The following is an 18697-nucleotide window of genomic DNA, read 5'->3' as shown; positions in this document are numbered from 1 at the left end:
TTCTGAAGTCATTTAGGCTACATTTCAACAAGATCACCCTTGATTATGCATAGGGTAATATTTTGATTGAAGAGTCACGTTCTTAAAACCATATTCATGCTCCAAGATGACATAAACCTCTGAATACAGACAAGAATCAAATACTAATTAACTAAGGCTGAGGAACATCAGTGAGAGGCCTGGTACCTGTCTGAACTGTTCTTGCTCCAGCCTTTACTACTAGCTTTTCTCTTAATGACAAACTTTCACTTGATAAAATGAATTAATATTCTTAATGGAATTATATTTTACAAACTGTATTGAGATCTGTTGGTCATTATTAACTGTTCTGTTTGATGCCTCCCTCCTTCCACTGTTACCTTATATATAAATAACTCCCTTTATCTTTGTGTTTTCTGTCTTTTATTTCTGTCACATTTTTACTAGGGACAAAGATGAAATCTTCCAGGCAAGATGGAGGTTTAAAGATGTTCTTCGTGCTCTCAGTTGTATATTCATCTTTTTATTCCTCTTTGTTCTTACTACTTCATGTCTTCAGGGTAAAAGCTTTTGGGTAAGGGGAATCTATTTTCAATGTCACAAATAGGAGAAATAAATCCATATATATAGTCCTACCTCAAGTTTCAAGTCTGCTTACAAATTCATGTATGTTATCAAATAATAAGTCTGCTCCCATGACTATAGAGTACACTGAGGGTGTAAAAAGTTAAAGTTATTTTCATGTGTTCAATTTTGTTTCTTAATTTTTCAGTGTTTTAATGTCTTTGCATATTCCTATCTGGACAAATTTCTGTAAGACTTATGCTCTGGCCACTACTGTGATGCAGTCCTTCAGCGTTGCCTCCTGCTTCCTTTGCAGCATCAGTTCTTTTATAATTAACGAGTGAATAATTGAGCCAATTGGTTTGTAAAACTTACAGGCTATGCATTTAAAACTATCAGCTAATTTGCAGCCAACTTGGGTGAAGAGAGTAGCATGATGGAACCGGAATCAGTGTTGCTTGAGAAATAATAGATATTTGGATATGTTTCTGGGATGTTTTACAAACTGCCATGCAAAGTCTATCTGGCATGTTCAAAATATTTAAAACTTATTTCTAGTGTTGGGAGAGAAAGTTGAGTAGAGAAATATTTTTGAGCTAGTGTCATATCTACCACTCTAGGGACTTAACAAGTTTAACATGTAAGCTTTTAATGAAGAATAATATTAGGACACAGCATGTCTTTATTGTATTATTATTGTAGGCACGTAACATAAAGAAAAAAAATAATTAGATTAGCTATGAATTGTTATCTGTGTATATGAGGACACTTCAGACAAAACTGCTTTTTCATTTTTAGAGGATGACTCCAATGTGCTCTTGTTTGAATTGCAATGTGTGTCAGGTTATTCACTGGCTGTCTGACTTAAGTTGAACTCTCTTCACTTTTAGATCTGTGGTATCAGATGATACTGCCTCCACATTTCGATGCATCAAAGAAGTACCCTCTGCTCCTTGATGTGTAAGTCTTCAAGTTACATGGCTATGTTGTATTAACAATCACTTTCATTTACTTAAAATACTCTTAGTAAGACTGGGAAACATGAAACTGGCATGTTTTCTAATTACTACTTGAAGTAGTTTTAAGAAGGAACGAAAGAAATGAGGTGTATCCCATAACATGATGTAACATTTAACAAGCACACTTTGCTGGTGGCAGGGAGGCAGATACATTCTGTATCTGGCTTAAATAGTTAGCGTTAGCTTGCCACGTTCTCTGCTATTGGAGTTCATTAGGAGTAGTATTCAATGAAATTACTTTCAGAATGAAAGCCTGAATAAGCTGTGTATCCTAAAGCAGTAGTAAGTGTGACATTGCATTATCTCTGTGATATTTGACTGTCAACTGATGTTGGCGACCTGCATCCTGTGGTCAGGATTGTACTTGCTGGTTTTTCATAAATTAAAGACCATGTGTACCTGCTGTTTGGTCCATTCTTCCTCAGGCACTTCCCTTCATGCTGGTTTGTTTTCTTCTAACTGGAAATTACTGACATTTAGCTATTCATTAAATAGAAATGGTAACCTTCTCCTCTTCTTACAAAAAGCTGACTCTGCAAGGAAACTAGCTGTTCATAGTTAGATACATAGAATCATAGAATGGTTAAGGTTGGAAGAGACCTTAAAGATCATCAGATTCCAACCTCCCTGCTATGATAAGGGACACCTCACACTAGACCAGGTAGGCTTATCCAGCCTGGCCTTAAACACCTCCAGGGAGGGGACTTCCACAACCTCCCTGGGCAACCTATTTGAGCACCTTACTACCCTCATGGTGAATAATTTGTTCCTGATGTCTAATCTAAACCTCCCCTTATTCAGTTTAAAACTGTTACCCTTTGTCCTATCACCACCTTCTCTGGTGGAAAGCACCTCCCCAGCTTTCCTGTAACCCCTTCAGGTACTGGAAGGCTGCTATGAGGTTTCCCCAGAGCCTTCTCTCCAGGATGAATTCTCTCAGGCTCTCTTCATAGCAGAGGTGCTCCAGCCCTTTGATCATCTTTGTGGCCCTTACATCTTTTTTTAATGTAACTTGTAGCACTGTAATACTTTTTGATATGTCTATTGAATGTCTTAATGAGCAGTCAGTGCTCTTTACTTCATGAGACTTGTTTATTTTGGGTTTGATTACCTGGGCCTTTGTCAGGATCACCTCTGCTTCATGGTGATCTTGATATCAGAAATTCCTTTGGAAATGTCAGGATCCATAGTGTATAGAAACAAATATGGATATAAAGAATTCCAAGTAGCTTTTTGTTTGCTTGTAAGACTGGGAAGAATGGGTTATAGAGCTGTAAGAGTCACTCTTCCATTTATTTTAACACTGTTAACAGTGTAGAGAACACTGATGAAACACTGAAAGTGCGGAAAAAGGTATTTTTAATTTTCTCAAATGGAACAGAAATAGTTAAAGAGCAATGCTTTGAAACTCGGATGACCTGATATGCCAACACAAAAAAGAATTTGGTTTAGATTTTTTGTAAGCCACTTAAAGTCAGAATGATGAAAGTTTCTTTTCAGAGCAAAAAGCAGCAAAACAAATAATCTAGTCTGCTTTCTTGATTAACAGCTGATGTTTTTAAAAAGCATATTGCTTTTAGTATCCAGGCAAACAGCAGTTTGGAGTCAGTCAGCGATGCTTTTCTTGTTTGCTCAGTTTAATTTAAAAGTTTACCCTTCTCTAGTGGCTGAAAACTGCCAGCAGTGATTGTATTTCAAATGCTTAATGCAAGAATACATAGGGAGTAAACACCTGAACTCTGTGGCACTTTTCACCCAGGTATGCAGGACCGTGTAGTCAGAAAGTAGATTATACCTTCCAAATGAGCTGGGCAACTTACCTTGCAAGCACTGAGCAGATCATCGTGGCCAGCTTTGATGGCAGAGGAAGTGGATACCAAGGGGATGAAATTATGCATGCAATAAATCGAAGGCTGGGAACATATGAAGTGGAAGATCAGATAGAAGCAGCCAGGTGAGCTACATAAAAATGGTCAAGGCCTTCTCTTTCTTTTCTGTGCTTATTGTGTAGGGGCGGGAGGGGGGAGGAAAGGTGAAGGTTTTAAATGGTCATCTTGAAATTACTGGCAAAAACATAACTAAATTCTGCATTAATTTTGTATGCTGAAGTGTGTCTTTTATGGGCCAACCATCATTTTATACTTAAAAAGAGAGAAGATTTAATGCTGTAATAACAAATTTACCAAATCCCTGGTTTTATAGAGATGATAGCAGTCACATTAGGTGAAGAGCCATGCTACTGAGGAACTTGGAGCTGGAAGTTTTACTCCAAGTTTTTGCAAGTTCCTGTTGTGATGGAGTTATGTGTATGAACTACTCTGCCTTTACATGATGGTTCATCTTCGTCACTTGGTTTATGCTTGTAGAATCTCACTGAACTGGACAATGTCAGGATGAATCCCTCATAATTACAAAGGTGATCTTATGGGGTTTGCTTTTTGGGATTTTAAAATGTTAAGAAATTTAAATAACATTTCAAATTTTTGTTGTTGTTGTTTTTATTTTTTTTAAAAAAAACCCTGACTGGATTTACAGATTCAGGCTTGTCCCTTACAGCTACAATTTGAGTGTTGATCCTCTTTGGAAAATAAACAACAACAGAACCACAACAAAACATGCCTTAACTATTGAATGTTTTCAAATGCAGTCACTGTCATGAAGAAGGAGGTGCTTATCTGTACAACAGAAAGAAGCAGATGTGATGGAAAGTAGGCATGTCTGTATAATGGCAGATACCTGCAGTCCATTAAGCATTTAATTTTTCTGTTTGCTTCCAGAAAATTTTCTGAAATGAGCTTTGTTGATAAGGACAGAATAGCTATTTGGGGTTGGGTAAGTATTCAAATAAACTTGGCTGACTTACTGTTTAATTGTAACAACTATTTGTTGAGCTGCTGTGCCTCTGAGGTGCTGCAGTACTTGGTGTGAGGCATCTCTGGGGTCATGGCACAGTTCAGTAACTGAACTAATGAAGTTTATCTTACAAGTGTCTGTGTACATTGTCCCTTTGCAAGCATTCAGGAGCCTTTGAAAGAGAAATTAGGACTACTAGAGTGATTAAAAACATTTTAAAGGGTTACTGCCAAGTTTCTGTGTATGAACCTATATTTAAAAAAGGAAATTCCAAGTATATATTAGTAATGTCTCTTTATTTTAGTTTATTTGCTCTAATTTTTTTAAAACAGATGTAAGCTTTTATATGAACCAGCTGCATGACATTGTTGCTGTCTTTTTACTAGCAGCCTGAAAATACCTGAATCTACTATATTGTCATGCTTAGCTGCATTTTATTGCAGCAGTCCTTCCAACCAGAGGCCAGATTTCTCTGTCTTTGATGTGTCTTATATGTCACAGTAGAGAGGAGCATTTAATAGCAAGGCTGATTGCATATTGTAGTGTTACCATATCTATTTTATTCAAACCATGAACATTCCTCTGTCCCAGGCTGCTGTTAACCTGCCTCTTGCTGGTGTCACAAGTATGCTCTGTTTAAGCATACTATGTTTAAATGTATGCAGGATTGCATGCAGGATCTTGAATTAAATTGCTAGCTGAAATGTGGTCATTACTGGTGACAGTCACCAGGGAATAAAATTGCTAGATGGCAGATGATTGCTTGATGGTTGCCTTTCTTGTGGGGATAAGCATCTCTGTGCTGTATAAAGTCAAGCATAGCAGTATTAAATTTAGTGAGAGGGGAATTCTTTCCACAGAAATGGAGGACTAATGCATTCCCATCGTACTCCTTATGAGCCTCAGAATGAATCTTCTTTGGAGCTAGGCTCGGGTCATGCATGCTAGATACTGAACCTGTGGGCAAACAGATTCTTTTGAGGTTTCAGATTGTCAGGGTCTCAATGTCAGCCTGTCACTATGTACATTCATTTTGTTTGGCCTGGTTAGTCAATATGTTTATACATAGGCTTCGTTACTAAGTATATGCATTACTTTGCTGATCTAATTGGGAGACCTAAGAGCAAACATTAAAGGGCTTATGAACTAAGATGCAGTTCCATTTGCCTGTAATCTGCTTCAAGACAGGAGTGAGATCCAAAAATTGCTCTTCTCCTTGAATGTGGGTGGGCACGTTTTCCTAAGAATCCCTTCAGAGTATGGTGAGGGCAGTCATTTGGGCGGTCGGTGACATTGTTTAGGGATCTTGCTGCCTGGATGCTCAAGTGTGTCAGATATTTACTCATCTATGTATCAGACTAGACTGAAAGTGAATTTTCTGTGCATAGCAAGGAGTGTGTTGCTGCACAGTTCCTCCCACAGACTCAGCAGAAGATCCTTCGCTCCCCAGTCGCAGTCTTGCTCTTGACGCTTGGGAGGAGAGTTAGCAAGTGAGCTGCTGTAGGCCTGCTCTGAGGGAGTTGTAAATTTTTGGATGCCCTGGTGCAACTACTCATCAGGCACGTTGTGGGAGCGAGCTCTGCTTCCACCCACTCCCTCAGCAGAGAGAGGGACACAGCGGTTCAGCAGTTTCTTGTTTCCTGTCTTTCACTGCTGCCTACAGTGCTACCAAACACTGTCATCCTTGCTGAGTCACAGTTCAGTGGCATTTGCGCCCCTTTTCCCCAGCAAGTTCTCGTTCATCAGTGCCACAGCTGCCATGCGTGGCTTGGCGCCTGTTTCCCCCACTGAGCAGCCTGACCCAAATTCAAAGTGGAGTTCATTAATGTGAAAATCGCTGAGCCTATAAATGTCTGACGAACCGTTTAGCAGATGGGCCCCATCCTTTTCTTTCCGACTAAAATAACAGCAATGTTTTCTTCTCAGTCTTACGGGGGATATGTGACCTCCATGGTGCTTGGCTCTGGAAGCGGCGTGTTCAAGTGTGGAATAGCGGTTGCCCCCGTGTCACGTTGGCAATATTATGGTATGTGATGGCTTTCTTGTTGCAAGGATTCCCATATGTCTTGCAGTGCACATGCTTCAAAGTGTTGATTCACAGTGCAGAACTTTGATTCTTTACTAGATGCCATGTAAATGCCACTTGATCTGTTTTTATGAACTCATGGGGACTGCATTTCAGAATCAAACCAATTCCCTAAATATTAAATCTCAATTTAAAATGATAGATCCACAATTCCAGGTAATCTCTTCAACTTTAAATGAAGGCTACATTATTGTAGTATTTGTAGTGTTCCTGTAATGTGGCTGCTTGTGCTTTCTAAAGGTGCCACATGTTCTGAGACCAATATTGTATATCATGGAGACTTTACTTCTTCAATATGCTACTTTCCTTAAAAGAATGAACTGTGAGGCTTAACATTGAACTTGCATTGTAGTTTACTTGCTGAAAGTAATGGGATAGGATTTGAATTGCCTTTGTTTTTTCCTTTCAGAGTGTGAATTTTGTATTTTATAAATCTACTTAATCTTAAGAATAGCTTGATGTGAGGAAAACCTGAACAAGTGGGCAAGTCTGTACATGCTCCAAGCTTATAGTGTGTAAGGTTGTAGTTGCATGAGGCTAAAAACACAGTTATAGGGGCCCTCATCCCAGACTGAAAAATGTATATGTGGTTAAAAATATAAAAAGTGCTGGTACAATGTGACCACATTTTGACATTTTTCTGGTTTGGATTTGTCCAAACACATTCAAAGGAAACTTTTCCTGTCAAACCTCTGCTAAATAAGGCATAATTTATTATTCTGCATCTAACACAGAGGCTGTACAGTAGCATGTTATGTGTTCTGGCTAATTAAACAGATCAAATCATACTGGCAGGTATTTTCAGTGCCATTGAGGGATTAGGGAGGTTTTCATAATGTTTAGCACATGAATATTATGGTCTGGCAAGAAACATTTATTGAAGATAAGGATCTCTGAAATTCCAGTTTTAGTTGATTAGGTAAAGAAGAGGGTGATGGAAGCATGCATATTCAGCAAAAAATCAAACAGGGTGACAAATGTTGATGAGAAGTCAAATGGACATTAGAATATGGCAACAGAGCATTGATTTGTGTGGCTTAAAATAAAGCAGCAAATCTGGCGGGGGGAAAAGAAATGCGATATCATGCTGAAAAATCTGTGGAAAATCAGAGATACTTCATTTGACTATAGAACGTAGAGCCAAGCTGAGTCCTAATCTACTGCAACATTTTCATTTTATAGATTTTTGGTAGTCAACATTTGGATAAAATACAGAAGGGTTTTTTTTTAAGTGCTGGTCATTTACTGCAGGTTTTCAGTAATTTTCTTAGGCTTACGGAAAGAATAACAATAAGGTAACATTGACACAAAGTACTTTATTAATATTCAGCATTCAGGTGTCCATGGCAACAAGAAGATTAAATATTCTGAATAATGATGATTACCTACACGCCTCATCGTGGAAAACCTGGTGGTTTTTTTTACTTGTTTTTTAATTTCCAATCTGTTTTCTTACTATTTGTATAGGTGGGTAAAATTTCTGATAGACTGAAATTTATGTGGGTTATTCTGGTTTTGTTTTTTTTAATTACAGATTCAATCTACACAGAGCGATACATGGGCCTTCCTACAGCAAGTGATAATCTGAACAACTATAATGTAAGAAAAAAAAAATCATGAAATTATTTCTAAGTGTGTAGTTTCTTTTCTAAACCATTCTTACTTTTCTTGATGCAGTCTAGTTCCCTCCCTATGGGAAGAAATAACTTTGTTTCTTCTGTCCAGCTATAACTGTTGCATTGTGCTTTTAGAGGCTGTAGTCACATGCATTTGGATTTGCGTGAGGCAGTTACTCCTTGCTGTCTTATGTGGCTTTTCTGGTATTTGTTTCATGTGTTAGGTTGTTGGGTTTTTTTGTTTGGATTTTTACATTCAGTTCCATTTGGCTACTTTGCAGACTGCAAAACAAGCTGTAAAAACTGTTTTATTTAAATCATTAAGAAACAAATTTGTTTTAAAATTTAATATGCTCATGGGCAAACTATGCTTTATCTTAAACAACATTTCCACCACAACAAATGTACTCCAGTTCTTTTTGGAAATATTATTTCTTTAAAATGGATATTGCATTAATTTTCTTGCTTTAGGAATTTACAGGCTTTTTCAGGGCAAGCAGAATCTCCTAAATATTAGAAACTCTTGACAGGTAGGTAGGTCTGTGTGTGGTATCGGAGCTGGAATTTTGGCCTTATCTCAGTGAAGACAGGGTGTGCAAGGTTTGGTCTAAGGTGACTGATGTTTGCTCAGAAGTGAGGGAATTTCCAGGTGTTCTAATGGGAGCAAAGTACCTGTAGATTATCCTCATTATGGCATGGTGAATTGTTGGACTTCCTTTTCCTGTGTGCTGCTTCTTGTGACCTCAAGGGCTTTTTGAAGTCGCATGTGTGTGGGGCAGAGGAGCCCAACCCTTCTGTGAGGTTTTCTTTCAGACCTAGAGTGGCTATTGGAAAACAGTGAGGGATCTGGGGTACTTTGTGCCCTGGTTATTGGGATGTTTCACAAAGGTGTTCAGCCATGGTGATGCTGGAACGAAACATGGATGTCAGGAAAAGAGATGGGACGTTCTCTGTGTTTGGGTGGACAAACAGGCTAGAAGACAGTTCAGCACTGATTGTTTCTTTATGCATTAAAAACCTAAGTGTCGTGGGGGGGGGAAAATAAGGGTGGGAGTTGTTGCATTGAAAGTATGGTAAAACATGTATTTCATACATATATCAACTGAAATGTCTGTTTGACATATCACTACAGTAATCTAGTTTTGTCAATTGCTGCATCAGATGTTCTGGTCAAGATGGAGAACAATGGTAGTGACTGCAGGGAGACTTGGTACTGCATCTGCCTCGTCTAACCAGCGAGCTGCTTGGGCCCCCCGTGGACTGACCAGCAGCCCGCAGCGCCTGCCTGCCTGTTCCAAATGTGTTTCTTTAAGATAGTGGGAACAGTAGGAGGTCTGTGAGGTAGCAGTGTAAATAGAAGTTACTGTCGTCGTGCAGAACGAACATTAACGCTCTGGGTGCACAAAGTCATTCACCAGCTTCACAGCACAGATGGCAACAGAGGACTGTTTAATCCTTTCAAGCCAGGAGTCGGATTTTCTTGGCATAGTATCCATTGCTGGCAATGGCCACGTTGAAACTGCCAGTACCAAAGAGCGAAAGGTTTCAAATGTGTTACTCAGAGGACTAATTGGGGAGAATGGTGGCTAGATGGAGGAGGGGTAATTGCACAGATCAGATTGTCACACTTCACTGCTGCTGATAGGGATAGGAAAACGCAACTGAAGTCCTCGTTTGTTGTTAAAGCCCCAAATAATGTATTACTTGGAATTTACTTTTCCACATAAACTGGAGGGACAGGGTGAGGCAGGGATGGCTCGCAAAGTGAGTTTGCTTTTCTGTGGAAGGGTTGTTGGATTTTGTTACTGAAGACCCTGACTGACTTCAGACCAGCATGTTACTGGCTTACAGCCCTTTTGTTCCATGTCCTAGTCACAGTATCCTGCCTCCTGGCCCCTTCTCGCTGATGAGAGCTGTTCTCTGAACTGAATGGGTTTTAGCAAGTAAATGCAGAACGTGTGCTTGAAGCTCTCCTACCTGAAGCTTTTAAAGCATTTTTGAATTGTTAATTTTGTACTGTCAGGTCTGTGTGCTGCATTATATATTCAGTATTCTACTGCATCCACTAGAAAGCTGGCTTGAAAAGTGAAAGGTTGCATAAATTCTGTACTGTGTGCCCTAATTTAAAAGGGTCTGTGTACACACCTGCTTAGAGAACATGCATGCTGCTTAGTACCTTCCTAATGTGCATTTACAGTCTCAAGAAATTAGTTGTGATAGGAGGGGTCCACCCTGCCTTCATATTACTGTGACGTTAGGTTTCATATTTATTGAAGAATACCCGAGATGCTAAATACTTTTTGTCACAAATCAAGTCTGAGGGATGACTTGCACTCCTCTAAGTAGGCTAATTAGGATTTACCAGTACTTTTTAAGGTAGTTGTGAACTATTAAAAATGAGAGCTTTGTAAAAGAAAGGAGCAAGCATGAGTGAAGTTCCCAATATAATGAGTTGTGTAGGGATCCTAGGCTGAATGGCAGGGAAGCTGTCTGCCCAGGAAGACTTGTCCCTGATGTAAAAGACTAGAGACTAAATAAGGGCAGAGCTGCAGTAGCCATGTAAAGCACACCGAAGAGACTGTTCAACTTGTGAGAAGAGTATTTTGCAGTTCACTCTGAATTTGATATGCTTTTGGCAAGTGTTTGAAACAGTCATAGATTTGGCAATCTTTTTCTAGCAGATTTGAAATGTTCAGTCCTTAAGAACTGCTGCATCATTAGGTTATGCAAAACAGGGTACAATTTTGTAAATATGCCATCTTGTACTGATTTGACATTTGTTCTATTATCTGAGAATATGCTAAAGGGAGAGAGACCTTCAGTTTCAGCCAAACCTTAACTTGTTTGTGGAGTGCTGATAAAATGTTGACTGCTGTGTGATCTTTAGGAAAGCCAGTTAAACTCAGCAGGGCCTAATTCTCAGTACTTGTACATGTTACCTTTTCAGAACCTTTGTCCTGGCAGCAGAACTGAAATGGAATAGGTAAATTGTATATATTTGCTGTCCACTTGAGGTTTGTTCAGCTGATAAAGCTGTTGTTTTGTGCTGTAACTGTACCCAGCTTGAGATTGTTTCCTATCTTGCAACCTTTTTTGGGCAAAGTACAATGTCCTTAAAGCACGTTTTAGGGTAGGGACTCTTCATGTTGAGTACAGCTACACAGCAAGTGACATATCACTTGCAAGTGGTAACAAAAAAGAGAAGGTATCTTTTTTGTGTTCCTTTTTTTCTAAAGTATTTTACAAATAGCTTTGTTTTGTTTAATGCTTGGAGGGGAAAAACACTGACATCCTTTTTCTAAAATTTGCTTTTGGAAAGTCATGTTCTCAAGGGTAGCTCAAGTCAGGCTTCCACTCATAGAAGGTTTGTTGTCCCTTAAACTAGCACTGATTTGCTAAAAGTAATCTATCAAGGTTCTCTCTCTGTGTGTGGAAAATGATGCACTCAGAGGATATTGCTTGCTTTCCTTTTACTTTATTTTTTCTTTAATGGTCGTTATAGAAAAAAATAGTTTTTGAACTGTTCTTTTGGTCAGCTGCTGTACCAGCGTTCCTCACTAATTGAAAGTCCTCTCTACAGATTTTGGCACTCTCATATCTGTTCATACTGCATGATACCAACTCATTTCAGTGTATAGTGTCATGCTTCTGATGTGCAAGGATTTCCATGTATTAGATGGGATTTCTGGTGCTCAGTAGCCTTGCTCTATCAAAAGAGGGCAACTGCAGTGGTACAGACTGGAGGGTGTTTTTTTCTCTCAGATGAACTTGTGTTTTAAATTTGGTTGAATAACTATGAAGAATTTTCATTTATGAGAGGGTTGTGCTACGTTACTCTGTCTCTGCCATAACAAAAGGAGTTTAATATTCATGCTTGCTTTAAAGATTCATGCATGTACAAGAGACATAAGGAAATTAGAACACTTCTCTCTCTTGGTAATACAATATATTTGGCTTTTGGGGGGTACTAAATGTAAATCTCTGTGCAAGGATCCAGCCTTAGTACAAGGTGGGAAAGGAAAAAAACAAAAAACACCACATTGTTTTGTTCCTAATTTTTTACTATTTTTTTTCCTTGCTACAGTAGCTTTTAAGTTGTTGTAATATAGAGAAAACTTCCACAGGGATTCAGTCATTTAGAGTACCTCTTATGTTACTAATAGAAGGAGATGTAATTCAACTTATCTCACCTCTTGTCCCTTTTCTTCTTCCCACTCTCAGGGCAGAGCACGAGCCTGCTCCCTTCCTTGCCCAAATTAAAGATCTTACCTGCAATCCTGACTTTGCTCATTCTTCAGTACCTAGGCACAATATCAAGTCAGGTGGTTAGTACTTCTAGGGAATACATTGTTACTGTGTTGTAAATTTCCTGATTAATCTTAGTTGCTGATTTATTTTTTCTTCTATCTATGAATTTGGTCTAGTGTTTTTTTCCTTCAGGCATTTCTCTGTCATATTTGGGGATGAGCAGTGTTTTAAACTTGTCAGCCATTTTTACTTTGAGACTGATGGAATACCACTCTTTTGACTGACTTACAGGTACACTGGTGTACACCCACGTAGTCGCTGCAATAGCTGTTCCTCGCTATCATAGGGTGCACTGTTGCCATGGCAACATTTTAAAACTTGTCTGCATTTGCACGGGAAACCTATGGCAAGTGGTGTGCTGTGGGCTAACAACATGTTAGCAGTGCATTAAATGTGCACCTCATTCGCACAACTCTTCCCCTCTGGAATTGGCTGTTACTTTGCAGATGTAACCCTGGCTAATAATTGCAGACCAGTGAAGAGCAGTTTGTGTGAGCACAGTGCTGATGGATTTGTCAACGTGCCACTTGGGGCTGGGGGGAAGGAGGGCAGGAACAGGGGTGGTTGATTTTATGTGAAGGACCCTGGACTGTGTCAACAGGAATCAAAGTCAGTTGGTAGCAAATCATCTTTTAATAAATAGGGCCTTTTTTCTTCTTTCTCCTTTTCTTGAATTTAGAGTTCAACAGTAATGGCCAGAGCTGAAAAATTCAAGGAAGTTGAGTATCTCCTTATTCATGGAACAGCAGATGGTGAGTTGCAGTTAATTAGACATTTTAGTATTACAAGCAGGTTCACAATTCTACTACTGACAAAACAAAAGCATGAAGGGGCAAGGCTGTTACATTTACGTCAATAAAATAATACTGCTTTCTGCAACTAATTTATGTTTCTGTCAGCAGTGCTGGGGAGTCTTCTGTGTTCGTTGTTTTGCTTTTCCCCCAGAGCAGTACAGAAGCAATTTTGTTTACCTTTCTCCTCTTTTTCTTCCACTTTTCAGATAATGTTCACTTTCAGCAAGCAGCACAGATTTCCAAAGCTCTTGTTGATGCTGAAGTGGATTTTCAGGCAATGGTATAGTTCTGTTTTGTTTATCACAATAGAAGTGGGTTTGTAATACAGGAATAATAGCAAAAGCTCCCTGTTGTTAGGTATTAATTGCTATCTTAAATGAAAGTTCACATACTTGAATTTCATGTTTGTTAACTGAAATTTTAACATAATGCACCCATGTATCTTCTGTACAAGAAAACATGTAAAGCTACTCCTTATCATACTTGGCCCTGATCACATTTAGTTAATTTTTTGTGTGTTTTCAGACAAACAGCCAAGCCAATCACAATCTTCCTTTGCATTTACCCAAAGTCCAATTAATAGTATTTTCCAGATATAAAGACAAGTTAACTTTAGCTAAGTCCAAAATAACCTGTCCATCACATTTGGTGTTTCTCTGTTGAACTTGTAAGACAAGTGGTATTTGTCCCTTCTTTTGCTGTACGTGGCAACTGATTCTCAGACTAAGGTGCAAAATCTTAGGTCATGTTTGATTTATATCATTTAGATGGAACTAAAGTAACAGTCTGTGTATTTTTCTTCCCCACAGTGGTACACCGACAAAGACCACGCCATCAGCGGTCAAGCACATAAGCATATTTATACCCATATGAGCCGTTTTATAAAGCAGTGTTTCTCTCTGCCCTAGTACCAGCGCTCTGGGTGTTGGTGATGCTGCTTCTCCAGAAAACTCCCTAGCCATTTATATACTTCTGTGAATCAAGAAGAGCTAAGGGCCAGCTTGGGATAGTTGTGTACACAATGAAATGCTAATCTTTGTAATGATTGCTGTTGCCAAGCAAACTGTTGCATTTTTATTGTTTGTCTTTAATCAAGTCTTAGCACCACCAGAATACGGGTATGTTGCAGACTTCCAGAAAGCAGGGTACCTGGTTGAATCAGCACCTTTTGACATGGTAGTCTAAAAGAGAAACAGTCCAGTCTCTATATTAGTGTAACGAATGATGAAAATGTCACAGAGGAACCAAGGTGGAGTTCAGGTGAGGAATAAAAATTATAATCTTTCCAGCAAAAAAAATTAACCCTGTGGTTTTTGCTGTGAAAATACTTATAAAACTTTAAACAGATTTTGCAGAAATTACCTAATGCTCAGTCAAGTATTATTTTAGAAACAATACCAGGAATATTGCAGTGTTGAATTATTTCTGTCCAGAATGAAACTTTGTTTGCAATTCCTTGAGTTAGCATTTTCTCTGCAATCTCTTGGACTGCAACTGTAGGCATCCTGCAAGGAAAGCAGGTAACCAGCTGTCACCAAAGAGTTTGCATGGTACCTCTTCATACCCATGGCACTGGACTTCTTTGTTTCCTATCATCATACTGTGATGTTTGCTTATGTAGAGTCAAAAAGACTGCTACTGTGGGACTCTGTTGGTAAAATATTTTATCTGGGAACTCTAACAGCCTGCCATTGTTTCTCTAGGGGACAGAATATATATTTTTTTTTAGCAGTTTCTTGTGTACTGATGAATAGGATATATTCCTTGCACGCAGCCATAAAACACCACAATGCAAAGTAGCAGTCACTTAAAGCAAGGGCTGGACTGTAACTCCTGTGAACGTGCTATTCAGCAAACCTGCTTTTCCTTGAAGCCTACCAGTAAACCTTTATCTTCAGCACTCCAGGTAGGCTTCTCCATTTGAAGATAAGCTTTGTTTTCTTAATTTCATATAGATCAAAAAAGATGCAATGCATTTGTACTGCAAACTGTGCTGCTTTAAAATAATAAAGAGATTAAGTTATTAAAGGAGATGTAGTCCATGTCATTGGAAGTGTTGCTCATGAAATGAACTCCTAGAATTTTACAAAAATCCATTAAGTCTGAGAGACTTGCAGTGAAGTCTCTGCTTTTGTTTAGTGGCATCATGTAATGGAGTGTGGCCTGATTATACACCACTTAGGTTCATGATATTGCAATATGTGATTGTTTTATGGGTTATTAGGGGTATTAGGTGAGAATGTAAAAGTACTCACACAGACAGAGAAAGCATGGGAGGAGGATGTCAAGGCAATTTCTGCAGCTTGTACTTATATGAGAAAAGGGGCCTGAGGGGGCAAATAAGGTTTTGATTTCATGAACAAACCAAAAGCTCCTTGACTAAGTTTTTTGGGGAAACAAACTGGTGATGGGTATTATATGTAAAATCTTGGGCTCAAGTTATTAGCGGTTCTGAGACTGGCACCACTTAACTTTGCATAGGCTCTCAGTTGTCTCCACAAAAATCCACATCACTGATTCCCCTGACTCAAGGGAAAGAAACATGCATAGGTACAGAGGCAGATCACAGCAATGCAGGTAAGTTATACAAAATTTATCATTATAAACTTAAGGATGGCTTGTATTTACTAGAGTCAAATAGTTGCTGTTTGCAGTTGTGGTTTTTTTTTAATGTTACATGTTCATGCACACTGCCATGAAGACAAAAGGTAGTACTAGGCTTTAAGAGCTATAAGGTTTTCAGCAGCAGCAATTTAAGGTCCTGAGAATAGCAGAAGCTCCCAAAATAGGCAGCAGGGTAAGCTGCTGTTCAACTACTAAACACTTGAAATATTGTAGCATTAAGGAATTTAAAAATGTACGACCTTACCTGTTGATCTCTAAAAAGACCCAACTACTGCCTGGTCAAGACCATCTCTCTTTGGAGCAAGGAGAAATAACCTGTGACCAGTAAATTGGAATATATTTTGCACTTTCTTGCTGTAACAGGTCAGTTCTGTGCCATCCTTGGCAGTACAGTTACTGTCAGTCAGACCAGGTACATCACCATCAACTACAGCCAGCAAACCAGCACCTACAGCAGTGCACGTTTCAGTGAGATTCCACGTGGATGTGGACTGGGCTCTACAATTCACTCACTTGTGAACAATCTCCAAAGGTCAGGTAGACATTTAACATACTGCATACTTTTTGTGGATTTTGCAGTGCAAAAATGAAATTGAAAATTAGTTAGGATAAATATTTATTTTCACATAACATTTCTTAATTGTGAAAAACACAATAGTCTATTCACATTTACACATAAACTTCTGTAATAAATTACATCCAAGAAATTGAGTAATTTTGACCAGGAAAATTAAATTAGAAGTAAATATAGCACTACATTTGCCTTATATTGTGTGTGATTTCAGAATGTTAAGATTAACATTGGAATAGCATTTAAATTCACACAAGAACAGAGTGACTGTTTTAAAATAAAACCACTCTGAAATACTGAACAGAAATACAGAATGCCATTGAATACACTGATTTCTTAATATTCTAAGAGTTGGTCAAGTAAAACTAATACATTTTGATTTGATATATATTATCTGTAACAAAGTCAGCAACATATTAAAACACCACCAGGCTGCTTTCAGGACAAGCCAGAACTGAACTTCTATACTAACCTTATAACAATTGGAATCTTACAATTTATCATCAAGTAGACAAAACAAAGCATTTAATCTTAATGCATCAGCATTTTTTTTCCTAAATTTACAAATACAAACATTGAATTAAATGTAAATCCTTCATTGTGTCCATTAGATATTAGATTACTTTTTTTTCCTCCTTAGAAATGGCCTTTAATGGGCTTTGACAATGCTAAGTCAATTTTAGAACAGCAACCCTATTAGTTTGAAGCAAAATGCATTTACAATTTATGGCTAAAATAGTAAAACGTACACACACAGGAATATTAGAAGGAATACTTTAAATGTGCTGGATATTAGAAGTTCTTCACGTGAGGTCTATGGAAAGGTTATCCTATTTTTGGTAAGCTGGAAATGTTAAAGCCCTCTAGATGAGTTTTGTTACAAAGATTTAAAAGACTGTCATTCTTATTTATAGGATTCAAAATAATAGCATAATCATGAGAGTTAGGCTTCATTTCATCATTTAAAAATTTATCTTAAAAACATTTTAAAATCAGTGAGTTCCAAATAATTCAATAAAATTTTTGCTCCACATCATCTATTAATTCAATACCTAATCTAGTCTTTGTTTTACACAAAAGAACAGCTTTAAAGGATCAGGTAGTAACAAAATTCATTATGAAAAGTGTCTTTCTAATTGCTCTAAAGCCATATTCTACTTTGCAATAGTGTTTGTATTTTTTTCATTAATATGGAATAGTGAAGAGCTGTAACAAAACCAACATCAGGATACCCATATAAGTATTATACACAATTATGCTCTGAAATTAAGAAGTTTACAGTTGTTAGTAGGGAGAGGACCATATAAATACGCACTTCATGTGGCTGGTTTTTAGCCAATAAAGAGGAGAATCATTGGACAGGTGATATAACTGCATATGGGATGTAGTTTGTATCTACAAAATTTTCCCTATTATAAAATAATGGATTGATTAATGACATAATACAGTTGTCTGGCCTACACGGCAACATTCATACAATACAAGAAAAGTTACTGTAATCACAGATTGCATGATAAGAAATACTGTACCCATGTTTCACATCAAAGGATGTGGTGTTGTTTTTCAACTAAGGTGAGATAATGTTTTAATATAGATTTTAATATTTTTTTAATATATATATCTGACTATGTTTCAGTTACATACAAATTTGAATATTAAATACATTGTATTAAATCAAGGAAAACGTCACAAATGCAGAATCTGACCCTGCAGTCCTCATTGCAAAAGTAATCCATGACTTCAAAAGGACAGTTTGAGGAAGAAAGGGCTATCCTTGTTAGTTTGTTCACAGGGTCAAATCAGTTGTTACTTTAAAAACTTCTTTAATGTTTGCTTGTCAGTATGGGTCTCCTGAAATAATTTACTTGAGTTAGGTGATTTAAAAAAAAAATAAATTGGAACAAGTGTTTTCAAGTTCATCTTGAATGAAGACTATTAATAATTCTCACACAGAAAAAGTAGCAAAATACAGTACAAACCTATTAACAGGAAAGTTTTACATTTGAAAGAAACTTTGCTTGTGAAATTTATTATATGAATACTGATAAATGGCCAATATCGGCAAAGAACATAAAGGTTTTTTGCATTGGCTACCTCAAACTTTTACACAGATACTAGACAATGTAGACACTTAGTAGACAAGGTGAAATGAGACAAATATTGCACTATATTACCTGTGCTAGTTTGAGATGAAAGACAAAAGTTACAAGGTCAAATCACTTCTATTGTTGGCTGTGGCACTCCTTTCATTCATTTGTAAAAAAAATTAATTGAAGAACAAA

At 37.8% G+C, this 18697-nt stretch overlaps 1 protein-coding gene across 1 annotated transcript in view; it reads left to right on the top strand.

Annotated features, from left to right (window-relative positions):
* Nucleotides 1–14179, top strand: part of DPP4 (dipeptidyl-peptidase 4) — a 30400-nt gene extending 16221 nt beyond the window's left edge. Inside the window, exons 18-25 of the mRNA XM_009996287.1 lie at nucleotides 1434–1503; nucleotides 3322–3516; nucleotides 4340–4394; nucleotides 6342–6441; nucleotides 8036–8100; nucleotides 13105–13177; nucleotides 13426–13499; nucleotides 14029–14179. Of these exons, the coding sequence (XP_009994589.1) occupies nucleotides 1434–1503; nucleotides 3322–3516; nucleotides 4340–4394; nucleotides 6342–6441; nucleotides 8036–8100; nucleotides 13105–13177; nucleotides 13426–13499; nucleotides 14029–14127 (731 nt within the window). The 3' untranslated portion in view covers nucleotides 14128–14179. The remainder of the gene's footprint in view (nucleotides 1–1433; nucleotides 1504–3321; nucleotides 3517–4339; nucleotides 4395–6341; nucleotides 6442–8035; nucleotides 8101–13104; nucleotides 13178–13425; nucleotides 13500–14028) is intronic.
* Nucleotides 14180–18697: the final 4518 nt, after the last annotated feature.

Source organism: Chaetura pelagica, unplaced genomic scaffold, assembly GCF_000747805.2.
Source record: "Chaetura pelagica isolate M959 unplaced genomic scaffold, ChaPel_1.0 scaffold3, whole genome shotgun sequence".
NCBI classification, from domain to species: domain Eukaryota; kingdom Metazoa; phylum Chordata; class Aves; order Apodiformes; family Apodidae; genus Chaetura; species Chaetura pelagica.
The sequence above is the reverse complement of the archived record's forward strand: the minus strand, read 5'-3'. Positions and strand labels throughout refer to the sequence as shown.